The sequence below is a fragment of the Carettochelys insculpta genome, chromosome 19, assembly GCF_033958435.1.
Source record: "Carettochelys insculpta isolate YL-2023 chromosome 19, ASM3395843v1, whole genome shotgun sequence".
NCBI lineage: Eukaryota > Metazoa > Chordata > Testudines > Carettochelyidae > Carettochelys > Carettochelys insculpta.
Window position 1 is genome coordinate 15,464,295 of NC_134155.1, and position 27,094 is coordinate 15,491,388.

Consider the following 27,094-nt stretch of genomic DNA (forward strand, 5'->3'; position numbering starts at 1 on the left):
GCACAACTTGAAGCTGCTCTGTGGTCCCTTCCCCCTTTTTTCCCCCAGCCACGCAGTTGTCAGCCTGACAGCCACATGGTTGGAGTAAAGAAAGGGGAAGGCTTTTACCTTGCTTAGCTGCCTGCAGCTGCAAGCAGCTCAACACACTAAAAGCGCCTTCCCCATGCCTTTCCCCAGCGGCACAGCTGACGGCCGCACCACTGGAGGAAGACAGGGAGAAGCAGCCAGGAAACTGACCAACCCTGGTGGGCTGGTCAGTTTCCTAGTCGTGCAAGCAGAGGGAAGCTGGGAACCAAGTGACAGCCTGGTTCCCTCTCCCCCTGAAACTTGTGCGAAAACTCATGTTACGCTGGGGTTGCATGAATGCAACCCCAGCATAACTTGAGGGTTTACTGTAATTTCAAGGCATACCCAATATATATATAACCCAATCCACCTCCCTCCACACCAGAGCCAGGCACCCCCAGATCCCCGCTTTAACAAAACTCTCTTCCCTTCCTTCAGAACCAAGCACCCCCAGCACCCCACTATGAACAAATTGCCCACCTCTCCCCCAGAGGCAGGCACTCCCAGCCCCTCCCCGCTCTAACTCAATGCCAGCGACTCACCAGAGCCGCCGCCACCACAAAGCAGAGGCGGATGTGTGCGAAGAGGATGACGATGCTCCCGGCATGTGGTTCTGAGGCACACCAAGCGCCACTTCGCAGCACATCCACTGTGGAGTGGAGCACTGAGCTAAAAGAACAAAGCTACATCTGCACTACCATGGAAGACTGACCCGCTCAGGGTGGGTCTTCCGGGGGTTTGATTTTGTGCACATGCAAAATGATGCTGTGAGGGGTCAAAGCTGACCCCTGTGCTCCTCGTGAGAGGCAAGGAGTAAGGAAGGTGGAAAGGAGAAAAGCTCCCATCAACTTTCCACTGTGTAGACAGACATGAAAGTCAACCACAGACTAACTGATTTTAGCTACGCGATTGGCGTAGCTAACAGCGTGTACCCGCAGTCGACTTCTACGCCTAGTGTACACATCGCCCAAGTGTCTTTTATTTTATCCTCCCATAGAATCTTCTATAGTGAATGGCAAAGAATAACGAAAACAATCCTACAATGAGTTCTAATAGGATGCAGGGCTAGGTTTCTGGCTGGCTCTGCACAGATGCTCAGAGGAGTAGACAACAGGATGGATTAAGGCACTGGACTGAGGCCCAGAAAATGTACATTGTACTCTTACCTCTGCCACATACCTGTGTACCTCAATTTCTCTGTGTGTAGAATGGGGATAGTACAAGGCATGTGGTGAAGGGTGAATCGACTGATCTTGGTGATGAAAGCCATTAAGTATATAGACAACTCAGCTTAGCTGGAATCTAGCTTCAGTAAGAAACTACTTACCCCCTATGCCCCAGCAGTCTCTGTTCATTGCATAAGCAGGACTAAACTGACTAGCGGCACAAGGACAAAAGACTAAGCTTGTGGCAAAAGGCCACAAGGCAGAGTGGTCAAGAATGCTTCCCCCGAGGTTTTGCTCGAGATGGCTGGAAAAGAGGAAACCTATATGAGACACTTCTCAGGTTAACACAGAACAGGTGACAATGGAATCTTTTCTGTGCCTGAATCCTGACTGCTGCATGTGCAGAAGAGGGACTGGAGGATAAGCCACAGGATGAAGTACACAAGTGCAAACAGAGGCTCCCCAAACCCAAATCCAAAAGCACAAGTCTCCCCAGTGCTCACAAGCCAATGCTTTCCCCTTAGCCCTTCTTTGCTCCTGTGCTACATGTCTTCCATGAACAACAAGCCAAATTACCCAGGGTTCCATCCCACACAGAACAAGCGACATTTCCTAAGGCATTAACAACTCAGCTCATGTAAATGTTACACTTGTATTGTCTGTGGTATTGAAAGGAAGGTACTGAAGTGTGCTGTGGGCTGGTTTTTTGTCTCAGTGTTGTCTGGATGGCAGATGTGCAGGAGGTGGAGTTATTTAAAAAGAAGAGAAATCTACATGATGAGAGAAATCTTCCAAAGAAGCAACTTCTTGGGAAACCCTGGGGCAAAATGCATCCCTGGTGCACCCCCATTGATGCCAGTACCTTGCACCAGTGATAGTTTTGCTTCTTGCTCTCTAGTGGATACGGGCCTGGAAGACACTCAAGGGGCTCTACATTCCCTGACTTGGGACAAATCACTTCATCTATCTGCATCTGGTCCCGCAATCATAAAACAAGGATAACAATAATCATCTTCCCTTGAACAGAACTCAGGGGCCTAAGAGCTAAGCAGTATTACTTCAGGTGCATCATCCCCAGAGCCACATGGAAAATACCACTTACACTAGTGTTCCCTGTAAACTGCGCCCTTTGGTGGCCACTCAGGAGAGATTCAAATGCTGCCCAGCTGTTTACCAGAGTGCCCACAGTCAGAAGCATGTGTTTCTTCAGGTAGTACACATCCACATGTGCCTTGGGATACATAACAAAATTTCTTCCACACTTGGAAGAAAAAAAATTAGAGGGAATATTGACTCACACACTTGTTTCCTGGAGCACTGTCTCTGGGTCTGCTTCCTGAAGTCTTATTAATAACACACGGGGCCACTTCGTATTGCAAGCTCATGCCTAACTGGGTACCCACTATCACTCAGAGGTCTCCACTTTCTTCATCTCTCCTTCCCAATCTTAGCATGCTTTGAATTTGGACAGACATGCAAAAACGAAAGCACACACAACTCTTTCGTTTCCCCCACTATGATCACAGATACCTAAGTTGACTACCATTATCCCACAACCTGCCCTTAAGGGAGACAGTATCCTTGATGCAAAGGCAGGCAGGCAGACCAAAATATAACTTCATTCAGAGGCATGAAGTCTGCACAGTGCTAGATATTCAGGTGAAGCCAGCACATAATAGTGGAGCAGTTCCTGTTTCAGCTCACTATTCCATGACAAGGTAGCTCCCAACAAAAGCTGCTCAAATACAAAGAACAAGGAGGTGGGGGCTGTCATTGAGTTTAGATGCATCTTCAGCTCAGTTCTAAACTCACTGAGGAGGGATTACTTCTCTATGCATACAGCCAAGGGGAAAGGAGGTGGACATTTTTACCATACCTGCCACTTCCACAATATCCCCAGGAACAATATCCCGAGCCCGGATTCTCTGGACTCCGTTCCTGTCAGCACGGATCACCTTTCCCATTTCAGGCTCATATTCCTTTAAGGCTTCGATAGCACTCTCTGCATTTCTCTCCTGTGAACAGAGAATGCAGCAGTGTTAGGCAGGTGTATCATGAGATGATGGTGACACATGGTGGTGGACGGCACCTGTTTATAAGCAGCCCTTCCCCTAGTCAGCTGCCTAGACAGAGGTGTAACCTAATTGTGTGAACAAGGGACTTGGAGACAGGAGCTCCTGAATTCTGATCTTGGCTTTGAAGTGTATTTGTCTTGTGATATTTAACCTTGCTATGCACCTCACTGTTGCCATAGGCTAAAAGGAAACATATTCCTGTTTCAGACAGGGGAGAGTTAGTGAATGGCTGCAAAGCAGAATATGAGATGCTACATTTTGTGCTAAATCTTGGAAGGGGTATGTAATGATCTGAGAGATACTGGTTAGAGCAACAGAGTCAGGACAAGCTCCAACTATGCTACAAACTCGCTCTGAGACCATAGGGAAGTCATTTAACCAAGTCTTCCCTCAGTTTCCCTACCTGTGACCACTGGATTAATGCTTGACTAGTGCAACCAAACTGTGGAGCTTAAGTAAGTGAGGGTTTGGAAAGCGTTCTGAGGTTCTTGCACAGGAAGGAACAGTTCTGAACATACAAAGGAGCATTAGTAGTTTGAAACGTCATCAAGTGGAATAACAGGCTCTTCGGGAGATTGGGGGGAACTATTTGGCCTAATTGTGTCTTGCTCTTAATATCAATTTTCTACCCAGACACTTTTTGGCTTAACTAGCAGCACCACTGAACACTGGATGCGGTAATTATAGTATCTCAAATACCACAAAAAGGCAGCCCTGTAACACTGTAAAGACTAACAAAATAATTTATTAGGTGATGAGCTTTCGTGGGACAGACCCGCTTCTTCAGATCTGATCTGAAGAAGTGGGTCTGTCCCACAAAAGCTCATCACCTAATAAATTATTTTGTTAGTCTTTAAAGTGTTACAGGGCTGCTTTTTTGTGGTGTGAAGATACAGAGTAACACAGCTACCTCTCTGGGACTCTCTCAAACCAGTTTGAAACTAAATTAAACGGCTGCGTTAAAATATTAAACATCTCCCCCATGTCCTCTAATTAATCAGAGTGGATGCTAACTTGCAAGCTGTTCCAGGGAACAACAATAGGCAAACAAAAGCACTTGGCTGTGACTGCTACTTCACTTGGGGAGCATTAAGAAGTTTGTTTCATGAAAATGCATTTGGCCACTGCCAACAGGTAAGAGGTGTTAAGCTGGGTGGTAAATAAAGTGTGACATCATAAACTCCAAACTACAGGAATTGCCAAATAAAGATTAAGGGATGCCAAAATAAAGATTAAAGGTAGTAAACGTCACTCTTATTCTCTTTTTATTCAGGATGACATTTTATAGTCTTTTTAAGTTCTTGTAGATTTCTTTTTCAGCAAGCTCTACGCCAAGAATTCACCAGCACGGGGCGTTCTACTCGCTAGTTACTCACGTTGCCAATGTCTGATGAGCTGAACCACTGTTCTCAGAAACTGTAAGGGGGAGGGGAAGTGTTTGCTGTTGGGCGAGTTCTCCCCCGTGCAGACGAGGCTCCAGCTGAGAGTCTGGCTCCTCACTCTCATTACTGTTTGGTAATTAAAAGCCTGCTTCAATGAGCCTCAATCAAGTCCATGTTTTCCGTACCAAAATGTCTCTCTTCTTTCCCACAGTGTCCCCACAGTCTCGTTTTTGTTTTCCACAGCTGCATGATATTTCTCTCAACTCAGGCTTGTTTTTACTGCAAAGTTCATTTGAGTTATGTTACACCTTACCTGAGTTCCTTGCATATAAGTATTCTGTTGCTTTTACCTCAAGTTGCCTGGCTCTCGCAAGAGAGCAAGGGCCACAGCTCAAATTAATACACCTTGCCAGCTCTGTGCAGTTTGAGTGTAATTTCATAACATGAGCACTCTGAGTCAAACCTGACGAGCTCAAAAACAGAGTGAACTGAATTGCAGGGAACTGAGTTAACTTTGCTGTGTAAACCTAAGCCCATGAAGTGCTGCTCCAGCTCATGAGCTTCCATTTGCAGTTGTCAAGCCAGTCATTCAGTTCCAGGCACCTAGCAAAAAGCTCCCGTGCCTGCAAACAAACCTCAGTGCACGTAGGAATTAAAACAAGCTGACAGAAGCAGTTACCTACCTGCCACACCCCCACCACAGCATTGGCTAGGAGAATCAGGATGATCACAACTGGCTCTACAAATGCCGTGGTCGTCTCTTCGCCTTCTTCAAACCAGGCCAGGATCTGCAAGACGGAAGGACACTGTAACTCTAGGAACAGCTTGCTGTTTAGGGCTTGACTCAGCCCTGTGGAAGTCAGTGGCAGTCCTTCCTTGGCCTTCGGATCAGGCCCTTCGTCTTAGATTCCTTATTGCTTAATCTGAAAACACAATTACCTGCATTGCATTCAATGTAACGGGACCACTCTGGCACTTAAAGTTCAGCTTCTGCCTAAGCTTCTTGCTGAATTGGATTTTAAAAATTAGTTACAATCCTGAGGCACCCAGAGCTATGAATCCGATACCCAAGAAGAAAAGCAGAAATGCTGGCGTGGGGGGACATCAGGGGATCTCTCATGCCCATATTTTCTCTTCCTTGACCTGCTTGTCAAAGTATTTGTATGCCAAAATTACAGTACTGCCACAACAACATTAGAAAGCACTTAAATGTCATTACGATCAAAGGTGTGTAGGTATCAGAGGTTCCGACTCCCACGTCCCGCTTCAATTCCTCCCGTCAGAAACCATTCCCACCTAGAGCTGCTCAAGGACAAATTACAAGGCAAACTGGTTTCCTTGCCAGCATCACTGAGGTGATAAGTCAGGCTTAAAATGGAGCCACTCAGGACTTGATTGCCCATTGAGTGGCATGATAACATGTCATTTTCACAAGACAATTACTGGCTGATATGGAATTATTATTTTAAAAATGACAAAGCAAAGAGGGTGGGAGATGGTAGAAGATCTGTCAGATGGCTGCTTATTCAAACTGACTGGAAACCAGTGTGTTAGCTCACCAGCTCATGAATGGCTTACATTACACTTCATTGACATATATTTGGGCTTGGAAGGAATCAAACACCGTATGGGTTATTTTCAGTGAATTCCAACAGATCTGTTTATTTTTCCACTAGCTTCTCTCCTTATCCACTTAAAGTTCTGCACTAGCAGAAAATAAGATTAAGGCACTAAAAGCTCCTTATTCAAAATGTTATGACTGTGCAAGTCAGGATTCAGAAATAATAGCATCTCCAAGTTTTATTTTACATGATGAATAGTAACAGAGTGGTAGCTGTCTTAGTCCGTATGCTATCAAAACAAAAAGCAGTCATTTAGCACTTTAAAGACCAACAAAACAATTTATTACGTGATGAACTTTCATGGGACAGACCCTCTTCTTCAGATCTACAGCCCTACCAGAACAGACTCAATATATAAAGAACAGAGGTCCAAAAATAGTCATCAAGGTTGACAAATCAGAAACCTGTCAGCCAGCACTTTAATGGAGTGGGCCATTCTGTTAAAGTCCAGAGAGTCTGTGTTCTGCAGAAAAGAGACTAACAACCATCTACAGAGAGAATGTTCAGAATTAACATTCATATCCAAATTCAACACATTAACACACGGTTTGAACAGGGACAGCACTTACCCGACCCATTACAAGTACTCTTTTACATACTTTGATGTTTGACCTAAGCCTCACTTCCCCACCTCTCACCCCCCGCCCCCGCCCCTTGCTCTTCTATCTGATTTGCCAACAGTGACAACAATTTTTCTGGTTTGTCAACCTTGATAATTTTTGGACCTCTGTGCTCTATACATTGATTCCCTTCTGGTAGGGCTGTAGAAATGGATCTGAAGAAGTGGGTCTGTCCCACGAAAGCTCATCACCTAATAAATTATTTTGTTAGTCTTTAAAGTGCTACGTGGCTGCTTTTTTGTTTTTATTTTACATTAGATTTCTCACATGAGAAAGTCAGAAATGACAAGAGCAGCATACACGATGGGCTTGAGTCGGAGCGAGAGCCCAAAAAATTCAATGGAAAGACTCCTTTGAACTTCAGCCAGGGTTAGGAAAATCTCCAGGTATTTACCAAATACTTTTTTCTAAAATTCCCTCTCTGTAATCTTAATTAGCAGATGTGGAAGTTTTCCCCCTTAGGTTTAAAAAACCAAGAAATCAAGGAACCCAGATATATACTGATTAAAACGTGATCCTCCACATCTATTCATAATTCCTCCTTGCTCAGCCAGTCAATAATTCTGGGACATGACTCTGCTTTTATGTTCAAACCAGAAAACCAATACATGAGGTAGCTGGGGACAGCTGTCCTCTAAGGAAAATGGAGTTGTATATGCAGCATTGTTCCCGTACTCATAGAAGCAGAGAGTCTAGTAAGAGTCATGTGAGTTCCGTAAAAGACGGGAGAGAAGGGTCCCTAACAGGCAGATAATACTTCAAATCGTTCAGAGGCAGTTTCGGTGTCTGAACACTATAGAGTTCAGAGCTCACTATTCTGTGATGCCTGAGATAATACATTTCAATGAGTAATTGTGTGTATTTAACCAAATGCCTGAGAATCAAGTGCCTTGCAGAGCACAAAGCAGCATTCACACATGCACTTGCCATGGCAAAACACTGTTGTTCATTGGAGGGCGGGGGCAGGGAGGGGTGTCAAGCACCTGTGAGCACAGACCACTGCTGTGGAGATAATAGGGAGGGGGCACCAGCCGCTGCTCCCTCCTCACCCTTGGTCTGGCCATGCCCCACCCCTACTCCACTCATGCCTACCCTCGCCCACCAGCCACTCCCCATGCATCTGGGACAGTCCACCCCCTCTACCCTCACCCTGCCCTTCCCCTAGAGAAGTACAGCCTAGGAGTAGGATGAGCTAGGAAGGTCATGCTGCTCTCAGGCTGTGTCACTCCGAGGGAGGTCCCCACACTCATCAGAAGCGGCATGCTTCTCACAGTGAGTATGGCAGACGGGGAGTGTGTGACCCCCTGTGCACATTGAGCAAGCTCAAATCTAGATACAGCCCTAGCGATTATTGCTCAAGGAAGTAGCTGTGACATCTTATCAGCCAATCCACATTTACTGATAGTTTATGTTTATAGGGTCCCCTTTCCAGTCACGTCAGCTTCTCTCTCTCTCACTCACGCATGCACCTCACCAACCTCCGAAGCCCATGCCATGAACTCCTTTAGTGTCCCCTGAATAAAAACAATAAAGCTTGCAAAGTCAGTGTCTTTATTGCTTATGTTGCAGTGGTTTACAAATCAGCACACATCATGCAGGGGACACCTTCTTAAGGGCAACAGGCATGATTGTCATGTCACTGTCTAATCATTCAGAAAGCTGTTTTTCAAAGCCTCCCTGATTAGCAGCGCCCCTCCCTGTGCTCTCCTTATTGTCCTGGTGTCTGGTTGCTCACAGTTACTGGCTAGGTGATCTGCCTTTGCCTCTGCCCTCCAGCCTAGCATGAAAATTTCCCCCTTGCTCTCACATAATTTATGAAGCACACAACAGGCTGCCACCATGTCACTTTGCTGAAGTCTAACCGAGCCAGGATACTCTCACCATTCTGCACTTGCTCAGGCTAGTTAAACTGATCCTTACTGAAGCCCAGGATGCTTTTCTACGGCTTCATGAGTCAAGGGTAAGCTGGATCACCCAGGGTTCACTATTGGTATTCTGCAGTGTTCTTAACAGATCAGAGTCCCTAAAGATGTGTGAATCATGCACCTTTCCCGACCATCCCATATTTATATCGGTGAAATAGCCCTCGTGATCCATCAGTGCCAGCAACACCATGGAGAACCACCTCTTGTGGTTTATGTACTCTGCGGCAAGGTGGTCTGGTGCCAGGATAGGGATGTGCATTCCATTTATTGCCCCACCAGAGATAGGGAACCCCACTGCAGCAAAAACATCCACTGTGTCCTGCCCATTTCCCAAGATCACAGTCTTTCGTAAAAGGGCAGTTTGTGCCTTGGATACCTGGATCACAGCAGCCCCCACATCTAGATTTGCCCACCCCAAATTGATTGTCGTCTGGTGTTTCAAGCTGCCACAGAGCAATTGCCACACGCTTCTGAACTGTTAGAGCAAGTCTCATTTTGGTATGGCAGCATGGGGAAAGCAATTCACAAAGTTTCATGAAAGTGGCCTTACACATGCAGAAGTTTAGTAGCCACTGCTGATCGTCCCATACTTGCAGAACAATGTGGTCCCACCCACCTGAGCTTGTTTCATGGCACCACAAATATGTACAAAGCATCCAGTGCAGTCAACGCCTCCCCTTTCTTCCACTTCAGTGTTTCCCTTTCATATATGTTCATGTCCTGCTCAGAGTCTTCATTGCTCTCACAGCTGCTTAGGCTCTGCACATACTGCAATACAATGCAGGCATAATCTTTGCCACGACAGTTTTAAGATGCACCGGCTACATGCTAGCATTGCAATGGCATTGGCATGGGCATGGAAAAAAGCCATAAAACCTCTTTCTGCCATATTTTCCAAAGGGGCAGGGAGAAGGCAAGTGTACTATGGAATGCTGATGAGACATACCCAGAATGACCTGTGGCACATTTTTGTCCCATCGCACCCTGAGACAAAAACCCACAATGCAGCGGAGCAACAGGAACTATGGGATAGCTACCTGTAAAAGCATTGCTGACAAAGTTGAACCTAGCAGCGCTAATGGGGGACACGCTTCATCGACTTCATTTACCAGTGTGGACATGCACCTTCGACTTTACAAAATCGGGGGCTACAAAAATCAACCTTAATAAATTTGACCGTATTTCCTAGTATAGTCATACCTATACAGGCAGGCAGTCACAAGTACAAATTAGACCCATGCAAATGAACACACATTTTGCACATTCACTCTTTCTGAAAGGAGGGTCTTGAGACTATACAATTGCTTTAGCTTTTCAGACACACCACTTGGAACCTTTATAGGAAAGTCCCTTATTCAGCAGCAAAATCAAACAAGGGCAATGGAGCACGATACAGTTACCTGACTGGCACATCATCATCTTAATGCAGGCTTTAAGCTATTGTTTTTTGCATTCAAAGAAAGAACCACCAGAAAGAAACACACATGCCATCCACACCCACACCAAAATTCTTCACAGGAGCAAACATATGTCCATATTTTTATAGGCATTGTGTGTAAAATTCAGTTTCAGATTCTGGCACAATGTTACATACAAAGCTGGAGTTGTTTGGGGACTAAATTATTTCCATGACAATTTCCTTTAAAAAAAAATCAGTGAAAATTTAGGTTTTCCAAAGCTCAGTTGCACAGAGTGTAAATGTGGAGACAAATTTGACCTGACCACATGCCTTAAAAAGAGATACCTACAGATACTTTTTTCACATGCAAGAACATACTCTCTGGAGATCACCTAAAAGGCATCTAACATATGTTTAGCTATATTAGACATTTCTAATGCAGCCAGCACCATAGTTTCAAGGCACGCCTGAAAATATGTGAAATCAGTGACAACACAGCACCAGGCACCACTAATATTATGGGACTCAGCTATATAGTTTCTAAGCATCTTTGACAGCAAATGAATCAACAATCAGCATTCAGATTATTTTCAGTGTTGGAGTGACCAACTACTATGCTAATGTATGGACTTTGTGCTGATTCACTATACATTTGTTCAGAACAACAACAGATGTGGGAGAGGTCACACATTAGTAAAGCTTCAGGATGTGTAAACCGCCAGGGCAAGGTTTGCATATATGACTCAGTTACAGAGTACACTTTGCATCTGCAAGAGTTGTTGCAAATGAATCAACATTCCACCCTAGCAAATAAGCACAGGTTTTGAAGCTTTCCATTGAAAAATTAAACACCAGGGGCTGAGTGGAGAGACTCCTCTTAAGATCTACCTATATTCTGCTTAGAAAGAAGTAGTGATAGGCAGAATGAACAACAACCAACCAAACAACTCCAAAGTCAAATTCAAAGTCCACCCATCACTCATTTTTCATTTTCTGTGCCACAATTGCCTATAACAACTACTCCGGTGGTGTTTCCAAGCTGTCCAGGAAGTCGTAGAAATCTCACAGAAAAACGTGTTCTCATAAGACTGCCATCTCAGTTTTGAATAAACAGCATTTGGCATGTTTATAGTGCCCAGCCTACATTCTGGAGAGGTTCACCATTTCTTGGATAAGGAAGAGGAGAGAGAAGAGCTGGGTTCTAGTCCCAGCTCTGCCAGTGACCTACTATGCGACAGGTCACTTCTCTGTGCCCCAGTTTCTCTCCCCATGCTTGAATGTCTTGCTCTTCAGAACATGCTTTGATGACAAGCTCTTCAGAACAAAGACTGTCTTTCTTTGCATTTGTGCCACAGTAGAAAACGAATGACAATCAGAACTTCTTGGCTGATGCAACATTTTCTGCAGCACGAGCTTAACTCACCATTTCCAATAGAGGTTTACAGAAAAGATAAATTTATAAATTCCAAATAGCATTAAGTCTCAGCCATGTCATTAAATCCCTTTCCTAAAAGGATAAAATTCTTTTTGTCAACAGTGAGAAGCTTGAGTTTGCTTCAGTATCTCAAACTCTCGTTCACTCATGACTTTGGCATCAATAGGCGTTTTTAAACAGAACAGGCTTGACTAAGCTAACAGCAGGTGTAAGAGCAACTCCTACACATGATGACATACTGCTAAAATTCCAACCCAAGAATCTAGCTGAAGAAAATATAAAATGCTAGATTTTAAAATTGAAAATGTAATGCCTCTGACTAACATTAAAGTGTCTTTGAGACTCCCAGACATTAAACTGTCAAGAGAGAGAGGCTTTATGTCAAAACAAGCATCCAAACAGGTTTTGTAAACAATTCAGAACTCCTCCTTCCTTGATACGTGCAGCCACGTGGACTCAGTTCCTGCTGTTTAGATCAGAATGTTGTTGCATACTGCATGTGGAATTTTAAAATTAGCTTCATTATATAAGAAGCTTCCTGTCTCACCTCCAATGACCCATGCAACCTGTGAACAGGCAGAGTTCTCACATCATCCTCTCTCAGTTGCACCACTAGGTATCATTTAAATCAGGGTTTCCCAACCTATGGGACACTCCCAGCTGCATGGGTTGGGGTCCCTCCCACCACACCTCGCTGGGGTTCCCACGGCTGGTGCTTGCCAGACAGGGCTCTGCCCCAGCCGGTTTCCAGCTGCAGGGATCGCTCCCCCCCACAGCCTGCACCTGTCCAGGGCTCCTGCAGCTGGCACTGCCGGCCTAGGCTCTGCACCCTTGCCGGCTTCCAGACGTGGGGGTCAGGGGTCCCTGTGCCTCCCCTATCCCCTCCAGCCCCTCAGTGACTCCTACCCCAAATACGATTCCCCTAGCCCCCTGCAGCCCCTGAATGTGACTCCTAGCCCCTCAATGTAACTCCCATAGCCTCCGACTGTGGGGTTTAAGCCAGGGGAGCAGTTTGGGGATGAGTGTCTTTCCACCACCACAACTCTGATTAACTATAGTAAATATAGCATTATTATTTTATTAATGTATTTCCCCTTTTCTATGAAATAACTAGTATGAATATATAAACATGAGGGGTCACAATTTTATATTCTCGCCTCAGGTGCAAAATTAGCTAGGTATGGCACTAAACCTCCCCCTCCTGCCCCATTTTTGAATTGCCTTGGGTCACCAAATCTTCCTGATTTGTCAAAATGGGTCTCTGTGTGGAAAAGATTGGGAACTGCTGCTTTAAACATAAGCCTCGCCCCTCTTCCTTCCTTCCTTCCTCAGCACAGCTCTGCCACAGGTTTGTACTTGCCAAAATAAAAAGGGCTTCTCAGCTGGGTTTCACATCCCGCCTTCTAGTGCTCTCTTCCTCAGAAAGCCACTAAAGCCTGTTCTGTATCACAGCTGGGGCTCCACAGACCCTTCTGATCCAGCGAGCAGAGAGAAACAGCAGAATAGCTCTGCATCTCCCCACAGGGATCCAAAGTCCAGCACCCAGTCACTCCCTCCCCAGCCAACAATTTCCAATACGCACATGGAGCCTCTCTAACAATCTTCCGCGTACGTCTCCCCTGCACAGTGCCATAATACCTGGAATCCCTACCACATCTCCCAGTGCCAAATCCTTCCACCCTTTGCTCCAAAAGACATCTCTTTAAGGAAACTCTGCCCCTTCTACCCCTTTAGTGTACTGAAAAAGAGACATGGAGTTGCCTGTCTCCAACAAATTAAAAAAAGATGCTTCCAGGCATATGACCAAAGCTTCAAAGATTTCTCATAGCACTACTCATCCTTACAGATTCCCAACACTCAGGGCCTAGATGAAGGGAATAAGTCACTGACTCCCCTTCTATGCAGAAGATCAGATCAAAGCTCCATTCTTTTCATCCCATGCAGACTTTTCCTGGCACAAAAGGACATCTTCACTGAAGATGTAACTCAAATGATTGGCCGATGGGTCGTAGCCCAGGTGTGAGCAGCCACACTACAAAGCCCCATTAGGTGAGAGGGCACACAGTGGGTCTGTACTTCCCCATGTATCATGAGGTCTTCCGAGGGTACATCTATTGGTTCTTAGCACTTATAAGCTGAGCCACAGTATCAGAGGGGTAGCAGTGTTAGTCTGCATCTGCTAAAACAATGAGAAGTCCTGTGGCACCTTATAGACTAACAGATTTTTTGGATCAGAAGCTTTCTTAGGCAAAGACCCATTTCGTCAGGAAGCTGAATTTAGTTTCTTACAAAAATCTTGCAGCAGACCACCACTCACTAAGCAACACTTGGGCTCAATGGGAGATGCTACATACAATGTTATGGACTTTTCATGCAGTAACTTGGAACGTTTTGGCCAAAAATAAGGGGAACATGTCCATGTATGTGACAGGATTCCCTATGTTTTCTGTCTTAGCCTTGAGATCGATACAGAAGTCAAATAGCTTGCAAAAGGAAGTTTTAATGGGAAAAAAATCATTAAAAGATAGCAGCAAAGAAGCAAGCTGTTGAGACTCAATGGTTCAAAACTGAGATTGCCCAAATGACTTCAGGGCAGGCTGCTCAGGCCCCAAATCAGCAAAGTTCTTAAGCACACGCTGACAGTGATGTTATGCTTAAATGCTTTGCTAAATTGGGACTTTAGAGAACAAAAACCACCAGATCTATTCATGTCATTTATGTCTCTTTGCACATCAACCTTCCTTTGGTTGCTGCTTTGCCTACTACTTTATACATACATGCGGTCCTCTTTTATTCTTGCTCCACACGTATTAAAATGCTTGGACGTTAATTCTACATTCACAGGATTAAATAAATGTATTGATCGCCCTGCTGCGCTCGCTCCTCAGAGCGGCTCACATTCTTGGATCTGTCAATATAAACTTTTGACAGGGGACAAGCTTAATGCTGAGCAATTCGAATCTGTACTGTGACTCCTCCATCACATGGATTTTACCAGTCCAATTAAAATTCCTCCTTTTTATAGATCTTTTGCACTGTATTCATGCTTCATAATTATGGTTCCTGAATTTCATGCAGTTGAGCTTATAGATGCTTTGGGCAAGCACAGTATTTTATTTCATTTGTATGGCACCTAGCAAAACACAGCCTCAGTCCCAGTTGGACTGACTTGAACACAACATGTCAATATCCACACAGGGAACAGAAACTTGATAACAGAGGGCTCTTTACTATAGCCGATAAAGGAATAAGAAGATTCAGTGGGAGCAAGTGAAAGCTAAATAACAGGGCACAATTTTTTTTTTTTTTTTTTAATGGTGAGGATACATAACCATTGAAATGATTTATCAAGGGTTGTGGTGGAGTCTCTATAACTAAACTTTTTTAAATCAAGACAGTGCCCGTCTCTAAATGACATTAACAAGTCCAACCACAGCTTTTGGGACTCAAAGCTGGACTTAATTAAGGGAAGTTCATGCAGAAGGTCAGACTAAGTGATCACAGTGGTCTGTTCTGGACTTAAAGTGAATGACTGTCAAGGTGATGTGTTTCATACAAGATTAAACAGCAGGTGAGCCATCGTTTCCTGACTCCCAGTACAGTGCCCTTGTCCACTACACACACAGTCCTGCTGTTTATCTTCAGGAACTAGCTAGCAAGCCACAAGTAAGGTAAAAAGCAACACATTAAATGAATAGACTCACAGTCTTCTACCTTGTCAGTTACTGAACTAGCTTGGAAGGAACTTAATTACAGCACAGTGTGAAACCTATGCAGCTAAACAGTTGTGACTTTTTGGAAGTCTGACATGAATTTTCAGCCTGAATTATGTGGATCAAAGGATTACATCCGCCTAATTGCCAATAAACTCAATAGGAGAGCCTGGCAATTGCAAAGCATAAGATACATAGATCCTGTGGGTTTTCTAATTTGGTGGATTTTATGGGGATTGACTTGAAATATCTAACACATAGCTCAGTCAGTGGCACTTGTGCCAATGAGGTCCTGTCTGTCCCCCAAGTAGTAGAACGCTGTGTGAAATTTAAAGAACACAGGAAACGTTGGGAAAATATTTAATATTTTCTAATGATAGCCATGTGCAAGCTTTGATGTCAGTTATCGACCCAATTAGTTATTACATTGCTGGTATTGCTGCTTTGTAAAGCACCTAGATTCACACAGCATCCCACATATCTGTTTGGATTACAGCTCTATGTTCTATCTAGACACACCTCTGCTGTGCCAAACCCACTATAATTTAGGGGATAAAATTTAGCACAAAAGAAGGTAAGAAATGGGGTAAGAATCCTGTGCTCCCTAGCCACCTGAGTCACAACGCCACTGCTGCTGCTGGTTCCAAGCACAGTGCCCAAGAGTGAATTCACAAGCGCTATTCCAGACCTCTTTCTGTGTACTTTTCATTCGCCTGCACAGACTCCTGCAAGTCCCGTTTCCCTGATGCAACATCAATTCCTCTCCTGCAACTTCAGAGGAGGCATGAAACACTCTCGCTGCTTTGACAGCACAGACAGCACTGACTGGTATTTACTTACCTGGGAGCACCAAAGGCAGAGCACAGAAAGGAGGATACTTACAAATGACACAAAAGCGGCCAAGAGAAGAATGCGCACAAGGAGATCTTCAAACTGCTCCAGCACCAGCTCCCAGAGTGACTTTCCTATCAAAACAAAAATGTGAAAGCACCATAAGCATTACAGAAGCACTGAAAATGAACTTGGATCACAAGCTACTGAGCCTGCTCAGGAACAAACATGCTGGGCTCTGCTTTGAGGACACATCTGGGTTAGGATTACTGGCATTACTAACCGAGGGATTGACTGAAGAAAGCATCTCTATTCGGGACAGCACTTAAATACATGGCTAACTCCCAGTGAAGTTAAGCCACATGCCTAATGTAAAGCACATGTTTAATTACTGTCCTGAATCTGGACTCTCATCATTGCCAGCTCAGCTCAAAGGATGTCTGTGGCAAACATACTGATGCCTCACTGGTTCACGCTAAGCCCCATCAGCATGAAATACAGCTACATCAGGGCCTGAGTGGAAGACAAATGAGGATGAAAGGAGGCAGTCAAAACACTAGGCAGTGTTGCCTGTTGATGATCCCTGACGGCTAGGAAATAGAATCGCCCTGTGCAGAACGATATCACTAAAAATTAATGCACCTGAACTTTCCAGGGTTACAAAAGAAGAGAGAGATACACACTTTGTAAAGCCTGAGGATGTTTCTGTCAGTGGAACCGAGGTCCTTGCCTGCCATTGCAGAGTTACGCATTGCGCTAACATCTGGAGCAAGGTAACTCACCTTTCAAGGGGGACAGCAAGGAGAATTTTCACATCCAACACTGGACCTATCTGTAGGCCATCATCGGACATGGATCCACCTACAAACTATGCTTTTTTCAGGTAAAGACACTAGCACTCAGCCCCCTTCCTTCCCCTCATGTGGCTATTGGAAAATGGCACACACACGAGTTACATTCTTCTTAAAAGTGCTGTGCTGCCCTGCTTCATACCCTGCCACAGATCAGTGTAGAACAGATGGTTTTTTACCTGAGAGTCAACAGTTTAGTGGTTAAAGCAGGGAGAGAAGGTCTAGATCAAACTATTTTAGCCTCTAATTCCCATTGAAACCAATGAGAGTTTGGCACCTAAATATCTAAGAGGATCTGTACTTAAGACAGAACTTTCACATTCTGTTTTTGAATGCCTTTGGCTCCCTATGTGACACAGGGCCTCTCTCTCAAACCTCTTGGGGGCTCAGTTTACTAACTTGCACAATGGGTGTAAGTATATATCTTTATGCAGTGCTTTGAGAAGCAAGAGTGACAGGTACTATGTTAAATCTAAAGCAGGGGTCCCCAGATGCCAACTGGTGGGCCACATCTGGCCCACCAACACATTTTTATCAGCCCAATAAATTATGTGGCATTACAATTAAGTGCAGCTCACTAGGGTAATCCCTGGGTGGGCTGTGAGAGTTTGCTTATATTGTGCATCCACGATTCACCATTCCTGGCCAATAGGAGATGCAGGAAGTTGCACAGGCTGCAGGGATGTGCTGGCCATGACTTCCCGTCACTCCCATCGGCCAGGAACAATGAAGTGTGGCCCCTGGGAGCAGTAGGTGGCCGTATCTGCAGAAGCTCTAGGATACAGACCTGGTGAGTGGGAGTAGTCTCAAGAGTTCTGACTTGGTCTGCTCCAGAGAGACTCAGAAACGGGACCTGTGCTAGCCATGTTTGCCTTTTTGGATACTAAGTTTAACAGAACTCCAGTTTTAAAACACTCTGGTATATTTAATACAACTTTTAACCATTGGAACACTTGTCTTTGAGGATGTATTGCTCCTGGTGCAAGCCCTGTTTTCACTGTCCCTTAGAACTGCAGAGGTAGAACATGAGGTTCCCACAAAGAATTTAAATCATAACACGCATGTACCAACATCTGCAGAAAAGCCCATTCCAGGACTTGATGCAGCAAAGACAAAAATAAACCTATAAGAGGGGCACTTGATCTTTTTTCCCCTTGTCCCTATGCTACCCCCTACTTCATCTTCGGCTAAAGGTTCACATGTGCCTTCAGGCTTCAATCACTATTCTAGAAAACATGAATACAAGCTGATGATGGATACTGCTCAATAACAACCCAAAGCCGTTCAGACCAAAGCATGTTCATTTTTACCCCCTTGTGTCAGGTGCCACCAGCAAGCAGTTGATTTTCCTTTTATGGTGGTTTGGGCTCTGTAGTTTCTGCATTGGAGTGTTGCTGTTCAGTCTCACCCTTCCAAGACTAATCCAAATACAGGAAAGGCAATTCTCTGATGTCCTCTGGGCCTGGGGAAGTTAACATTTTCAACCCGGCTTCACCTCTAGTACGTGCTAAGCATTCTCATCTCTCTATGGCTGCATCTGGAGTTTTGGAAGCTCAGTACTTTTGCATAAGATGTCCACAGGTTCTCCAGTTGGGCCCCAGCATGAGCAAATCTGGCTCTGATAGACAAAGCTTTTGAGGCCTGAGACTCTCTCCACAGGCTTAAAAGAAGAGCTGCTGAAGTTCAAAACATTCCCATGGGTATTGTGAGCTAACCAGAAGTCTCCATTGGACTAGCTCACACTGAGCTCTCCAACCCCCAGATAGAGACATGCACCAAGAGTGAAGAGGAGGTCAAAAAAAGAAGAAAAAAAAAGTAGAGCCAATATAATTCCACCTACCTTCTTCAGCAGGGAGTTCTGCAGATTTCCATCAGGATGCCAAAACACAGATGGAGAAAGGAAGAAAAGAAAAAGAAGAGATATTATTATCTGGAAACAGACACAAAAAATCAGCAGTCAACAAACTGGCTGAGTGGTTAAGGAGAACGCTTTAGTGAAAACCACACATTCTTACACACAGACCACAGGCCCCAAGAACTTTGTTGGGGTACAAAAAAGGCGTGTATGTATTTAACACAACAAGACAGACTAACACATCTTAATGAAGGGAAGTTAGTGCATGAAGCCTCCTAGGGCAGGGGCAGGCAAGATACAGCCTGCAAGCTGGATCTGACCCACCAACCCTTTTGATCCAGCTGCAGCCCACCCTTGCAGCATAAACAGGACTGCTCAAAGCAGCTGGCTGCTCCCTGTATCTCTGTTCCTGCCCCCTGCAAAATCTCTCAGCTCCTACTGGCCTGTTTCCAGCCAATAGGAGCTGAGAGATTTTGCTGGGACCGGGGACAGTGTGTGAAGCCCTCCCTCCACCAGCACAGAAGGCCACCTGGAACAGTCATCCGTTTTGAGCGGTCTGCAGCTGCTAGCCTGAGCGTGCTGCTGGCCAGAGCCTCTTAGTTAAGTGCCTCCCATCCAGAGCCTACCTTTGGCACCCCACCTCCTTTCACACCACAACCCCCTTCCCAGACCCTTCATTTCCTCCTACACCCCTCTCCCAGGCCAGAATCCTCTACTGTACTCATACCCTCCAAGACCCTGCACCCCAATACCTTATCCCCCTGCAGCCTTCTCCCCCTCATCCCAGGTCACAACTCCTTCTCAGACCTTGCGCCCACTCCTACATTCCTCCGCCAGGCCAGAAACCTCTACTATACCCAGACGCCCTCCCAGGCTCTGCATCCCAACACCCTGCCCCAGACCACAACCCACTCCTTCACCCAAACTCCCTCTCAGACCTTGACAGAGTTGTCAGCTACAATGCCTCTCACAAGCCTTGTATTTTTTATTAAGTACTTAGCTCAGCTGCTTTGGGGGTGGGAGGGTGACTGAGGGTGTTCATTCAATTTATTTCCATCACTCACACTTTCCTCTGAGTACCAGACTGAAAATAAAGGTGGTATATTTCAAAGACCTCAAAGGTTGGCCTAAGTCTGCTCCAGTGTAGGCTTGTCTACACTAGCTCCCTACTTCAAAGGGAGCATGGTAAGTAGGGGACTAGGAGTTTATTAATGAAGTAGTGTGCTGCATATGCAGAACTTCATTAAGCAAATTCCCCCCTGCAGCAACTCCGAAGTGCCGGCTCGTGTGCAGCTGCAGCTCACCCACTGGTATTTTGAAAATTGTGAGGAGTAAAGGGACTTTGAAGTTGCCCAGGCACTTGGAAGTACCAGCGGGTGAGCCGTGGCTACACGCGAGCCAACACTTCAAAGTTTAAAACTTCGGAGTTGCCACAGGGGGAAATTTGCTTAATGGAGTGCTGCATATGCAGTGCAGCACTTCATTAATAAACTCCCAATACCCTACTTACCATCCTCCCTTCGAAGTAGGGAGGCAGTGCAGACACAGCCTGTGAGTTATATCACGGACTTCAAGTGGAGCAGAACTAGGCCAGCATTTTTCAAAATCCCTTTCTGTCAGAACTGTCATGGAGTCCCATTGCCAGCATCTGGTCTTATATTATTCTATCTGGGGTTTAGCATATTCCTGGTGTAACCTCAACACACCTGTAAGGCGGAGAAGTAGATTCCCATTTTACAGGAATATTTTACAGCTGAAGCACTTTGAGATGATGCAACTGGCCCAAGGTCACAAAAAGTCTGTAACAGATCTAGGAACTGAACCACATTTGCTGAGTCCTAGGGTAGTGCCTTGATTTCAAGAACATCCTTCTTCCACTTACTTGAGAACACTTGCAACCTCTTGAGAAATAAACACAAATGAGAATTCCATCTTGTCTGGACATCGCACATGCCTCCAGTTGCTTCACTGGCACCTGATTAAATCCCTGTAAGTCTGACGAGAATGTCTGCCCACATATGAATAAACCAGAACTAGCCCATGGTGTATTTCCTTTTTAAAATCTCTGAATGCTTGCAACAGGCTTCACCACAATTTATTCCCCCAAGGGACAGCTACTTTTCTTTATCTTCTAATTTTACAGCATTTGCTTCAGAGATTCAGAGTAGATTGCTACTCCCATGAGACAACCTGCTGGAAGGACTTCTGGAAGGTTCCCCTTGCAGAAATTCTTCCTAATTCTTCTCCTAGGAGACGTCACTGGACAGAAAGATCACTGTTTGGAAGAGCTCTGATACAGCCTCTCCCCCCAGGGAGATGCACCTATACGGGTGGAGATGTCTGACTCTCACATTCTGGACATTAGTGTTATCTACATTAAATGTGCCAGGATGATTGGATATTGCTCAAAACAGATAGCAAGTCGGAAACATGGAACCTGTTGGAAAAACAGTTCAGGTGTCCACGCTCTCTCTCTCAACAAACCTCACTAGTATTTTGCTATGCCTGGCATATACAAACATTGCTGGTGTTAACAACAGCTGCATTTATTATTTATAATTTCTATTGTGGTAGCACCTCCAGGTCTCAAACTCAGACTTCTTCATGCTAGCCATTATACAAACAAGCTGTGCAAATATAGCTCCAGAGAGTTCCCAGCCTAGCATTTTTGACAATATACAACATGAGGATGAGCAGACAAACAAGGCGTGGAAGGGCAAGGTAACCTTAAACACCCGTGAGATTGCACAAGTCAGTAATTATATTGGTCTCAGTATCTGCTATAGGCTGCTCTCCAGAATCTTCAACCATATATTTTGACCACTTTATTTGGTCATTAGCTCTCTCACCCCGTTAGCCCCTGCTCATTTGTTCCACATTTAAACCCCACCTTGCAATAGCTACAATTGCCTGGGCCATAAATAAATCACAGGTCACTGATGTTACTAGCTGTTGCTTGTGAGAACCTAGAGAAAGAATTCCTACAAGCTGCCCCGACAAAAACTCATGCTCAACAGAGGCCTTAGCTCCCTTCACAATTGAGGGTGCAACCGGCTTTAACCAGTCACTGGGTGGTCTGCCATTCTGAGGTAAATCTGTCAGTTCTAAGGAGCACAGTCCTGGATAGGTCTGCCAAGCAGAGCTTTCTGCATCTTGATCATGGCAAGCAAAAACTGATAACCACCCCAAGCTGAAAATAAAAGCCTGAAAGGAAAAAAATTCTCCTAATCTGAAACTTCCTGACAAAGAAGAGTTACAAGATAGACTACAAACAACAGACACTTCTCAAATGTTCCTAAGGAAAAATACTGAACTGTAATAATGCAAGAGGAAAGCAAGTTCCCTCGGGATCCAAAGATATAATTAACAGTCTACTGTTTCCACATTCAGACAGAATAATGACACAGGTATAGGGCTATGCAATGTTATATGTTGCAATTACATGCACCTACATATAATCACCCAGAAAAATTATTTTGTTTACATTCTTTGCATGCACACACTTTAGAGAATGAATGTTGGCACATACACACACACACACGTGCACACGCACGTGCGCCAAGGTTTTCAGAAGTGACCTATGATTTTGTGTGCCTTACTTGAGCCATTTGAAAGGGTTAAGTTTTCAAAAATCACACCCAGGCTCTGAAATATTAGGCATCTCAAAACATCAAGTCCAGCACCCAAAATGCCTTGTTACTTTTGGAAATCTATGTTATGTAATATTTTCAATTCACACGCACACAGGCGAAAGGTGATATCTAAGTGCTGAATCGCAGAGCTGAGTGATAAACGTATTTATCGCACCCTTTTGTCTACCTCTCACGCCAGCTCCCACTGGGATTTTATTCTAACTGAAAACCAGTTTTCTAGTGGCACAGAGAGCACTCACATCTAGCTCTCAAAAGTCAAACAACAATGCATTTTAAAGCCGTAACATTTTTATTTTTCCCTGGCCATCAAGGGGTTACAATAACTTTCCCTGTTGCAATCCACACCTAAGGCCAGGAGGAGCAAATACAGCTAAAGTTGATCCATGTTCAGATTTTTCTCTCTATTCAGACAGCCCTGTAATGAGACTGGAGATCAGGAAGAACAGTGGTTTCTGCTAGACTGTACTAGCCTCCCCCGCAGTGCACTATGAAGGTTTCTATGGGATTTTGCATAGTTTGACAGAGCTATGCAGAAGTCTGGCAAAGCCCACACAGCACGTACTTGCCACTGTTTGTTTTGCTGGTTTTAGTGTGGCAAAGAGCTTCATCTAGCTGACAATGATGAAGGCCGGGGAATATTGGCCCAGATAGCAGATGGGCTCACAAGTGAGGACAGAGGAAGACTGCAGGAGCTGGAAGAGCAAAAGATACATCCCAATTCTTCCACTTTCCCTAGATTCTGCAACTTGCTGTCAAGACTGGGCACTATAATTTAATTGCATGTACACATTCCAACATGGGCTGTGAAACCATCCTACAACCAGGGTCCACATTCATATTATTTCAGGCAGCTTTTTTGAAAGTAGAAAGGGATACATTGAGATGCAGAATTCCACAGTACAAGGCTACCACAGTACAAATCTGGTCCACTAAAGCACAGTCAGTCTCAGCCCAAAGATGGATCTGTTCTTCCACAGAGGAGCAGGAGAAGGGAAGCACTGTGCTGTGAAGATGCACTGAATTTTTCATGCAAATGGCTGGCTCCGTATCTTTCAGCGGTAGCCAAGGCATTCACTTTCACATGCTTGGTCTCTCTCTCTCTCTTTTTTTTTTTAAATATCATTAGCATTCAGTGAATGAATTCTCATTTCATGGCAAAGCGCTGGTGACTCAACCGCAGACATTTCAGAGGGAAGAATCTTTTCGAAATAAATGAACAAAACATCTCACGCAAGCTTCGATTTTTCCTTCTGTGGAGGAAACAAGTAAAACCAAGTAGGTAATAGGACAAAGCCAGACACATTCCCGCGCTGTCTAGCTAGGTATTTATACTACATGTGCTGTAGTATATAAGTATTCAATGCACTTCAGATCTGAGATTTCCTCCTTAAAATGCAAGGACAGAGGGGACGCGGGGATAAAAACTGTAAGATGAGAAGCCCTGTGGCATCTTATAGCCCGACATATTTTGGAGCATAAGCTTTCGGAGGCAAAAATGCATCTGACAAAGTGGATCTTTGCTGGAGTTCATGCTCAAATTCGATACATTAACACTTGGTCTCAGTAGAGAGAGCAATTATCTCATGCATTACATGGGCTGTTTCCCTTACTTTGGTATTCATAATAATCTCAGGTAAGACAGTATCTCTCCCCCTTTATTTCCGCCCCCCTTAAGTTTCGTGTATCTGATTGGTCAGTTTTTATTTCATTTTTTTTGGACCTCTGTGCTGTATAACTGTCAGTCTATATTAGAAATGTGATTGATCTGAAGAAGTGGGTCTGTCCCACAAAAGCTCATCATCTAATAAATTATTTTGTTTGTCTTTAAAGTGCTAGATGACTGCAGGTTTGTTTTGTCAGAATATAGACTAACACGGCTACCTCTGTTACTATCCCAAAAAATCTGTGATTCTATAAAATGTAACAGGACTTCTTGTTGTTTTTGCAGACACAGACTAACATGGTTACCCCTCTGATATATTTCAAAATGAAAAGTGAGAGGCCAGAGGTAATGCCCAGATTAGAGAGGAGTCTGAGAAACAAACTCAAATCCAACACCCTTGAATTTAAGAAAGCTCAGCTATAAACCTGAGAGTCAAGACCATTGTCCAAACCAGAGTGAACAAAACCAACCAGTGCTGAAAATGTCCACTTAAAAAAAAAAAAAAAACAACCTTGGGTAACAGGTATTTTTCTGTGAAGGAGCATTGAAACATGCACACTGGAGTCTCCAGCTGATGGATGCCTGAGACCAGGAGTGGGACATTTCAAGGCTTATTAAACTCTTCCAGCAGAGTCTTTCAGAGCAAACAAATCTTTCTGCAAGTTCCACAGTTGACTTCTTAGTAGATTTATATCATAAGTTAAGTCAGGACAGGATGCTGGGGATTTGGCTCACCAGCTTCCTCAGATTTGTCTCAGTGTCACAAAGCAGAAGGCAGACTGTGGAATCCAGCTTTCACAAGCCCACAAAGAATCAATGTTATTTACCTGCAGCATGGTAGTGCCTTTACAGTGCCATCAAGATGCTAAGCCCTGTACAAACCCAAAGTGAAAAACAGCCCCTGCCTTGAAAAAACTATAATCTAAATAGATAAGACAGGTAGTGAGAGGCAGACACACAGATACATGAGCCTTGCTCACAATCACAGCGGCTAAGGGGCAATTTGGCATAGAAGCCACTTTCATTACTAGACTGTTCTCTCACCAGAATAAAAACCAAAGTTCCATGCAATTAACTACCAATTTGACTGAAATTTTCAAAGACGACTAAAGGAGTTACTCATGTTCTAGGTCAATGATCTTGAGAGAGAGAAAGTCTAGTCTTCAGCCTGATATTTTTCTTTATTAGTGAAGCGCTGAGATAGATAACTGACAGCAACACAAGCTTTCCTTTCGCTCACTGATAGCAATTAAGAGACCAAATTTGTCTCTGGTTGAAGTTTAACAGAGTTTCACCAGAACTGATTTCAACCAAATATCCTTGAATTACTGTAAATACAAATTAAGGCTGTGTTTGTGTAAAGTAAAAGGTGACTCAAACTTAAATTATGAACCTCATATCATCAGAACAGCAGCAACAATACAAAGCTGGTGAATGAGAATCAGGAAGTGAAAGCAACTAATTTTCCACTGTCTATTTTCATTCAAAGAAATGTACAGATTAAATGAACAAGTTTAATTTTTTTTCCTGTCAAAATGTCAATTAATAGCATCAAGTCTTAATAACAAAGGCAATGCCTTATTAATTTTTAGGAAACTACATCCTCTTCAAATAGTTACACTTCGGGTTGGAAGGATGAGATTTTCATCTGTAAATGTCGGCAATTGCTGAGTTCACTATACACACGCAAACCAACAAAAAAACAATTTTCATCAATAACCATCTAAATTTACAAAGAGCAAGAAAAATGATGCTTCAGAAATCAGAGTTTGCTCAAGAGCTATTTATTTTGTATATTTTGTTTATTTTGACGTGCGCTGTTGACGAGTGTTTGAACATTTATAAATGTTCAACTTTTTGACTCTCCACACCCTGCTGTCATAAAATGATTATCAACTGACCACCATCACCCTCACCCTGTCAACGAATGGAGGGCACCCGGGCTCCCACTGAAATCAAAAGCAAGAATAAGAAAGGTTACTGAGGCTCTTCTGCTACATAGCCACACAGACACCCAATGGACAGAACAAGTGACCCACATGGCAGCTCTTAGCACAGTGAAACTGAAGAGGGATTGTAGGAAGCCAGAGGTTGACCTCCAAAGGACTAGACTGGAACTTCACAGCTACGAATTTAAGGCAATGCGTGTGGGGCTCGCTGACAGCAGCCACCAAAGTTTGCATACACAGTGGCAAAAATAAACCTAATTTTGGGGAGAGAGACACAAGAAAATCATCCCTCACATTTTTCAATTATTGCCCTCAAAACAGCTGACAGCAAATAAAGAAGCCCAAGCTTCTAACTGCTTCAATAGTGTTAATCATCTGGGTGAAAACTGGAGTTTCTGTCCTGTGGAAAATTCAGATATATTGACTCTTCCCCTGCCCCATCATGAGGCAAGGTAAAAGGCCAAAGTATTGTAGTTTTCTATGGAACAAGAAGCCTTCAAAAATTTCAATTTGGGAATATCAGAGTGTTTTGTTTTGGACATTTCTGATCAAAACAAAAATTATCTGTATTTCCAAAACAAAGTGTGTCTACACAAGGACCTAACTTCACAGCTAACTTCAAAGTTAGGTACTACTTAGACGTAGCCAAAAGAGAATCTACACATATTTTTTTCCCTTACTTTGAAGTTAACTTCTAAGTAGGGAGCCAACTTCAAAGTCCTTACTCCATTCCCAGGAACAGAGTAGTGCCCTACTTCGAAGTTTAACTTTGCAGTAGGGTGTGTGTAGACGTTCAACTTTGAAGTTGCTTACTTCAAAGTAAGCAACTTCAAAGTTATTTTGGTAAGTGTAGACACAGCCAAAATGTTTCATTTGGAGGCAGGTCAAC

At 44.1% G+C, this 27,094-nt stretch overlaps 1 protein-coding gene across 5 annotated transcripts in view; it reads right to left on the minus strand.

Moving 5' to 3' along the window:
• ATP2A3 (ATPase sarcoplasmic/endoplasmic reticulum Ca2+ transporting 3) overlaps positions 1-27,094 on the minus strand; it is a 166,518-nt gene that overhangs the window by 93,482 nt on the left and 45,942 nt on the right. For all 5 annotated transcript variants that reach the window (XM_075013562.1, XM_075013558.1, XM_075013560.1 and 2 more), the window contains 4 exons: positions 18,926-18,943; positions 16,286-16,368; positions 5,373-5,477; positions 3,109-3,247 (listed from right to left, as the gene is read on the minus strand). In XM_075013562.1, the coding sequence (XP_074869663.1) occupies positions 3,109-3,247; positions 5,373-5,477; positions 16,286-16,368; positions 18,926-18,943 (345 nt within the window). The remainder of the gene's footprint in view (positions 1-3,108; positions 3,248-5,372; positions 5,478-16,285; positions 16,369-18,925; positions 18,944-27,094) is intronic.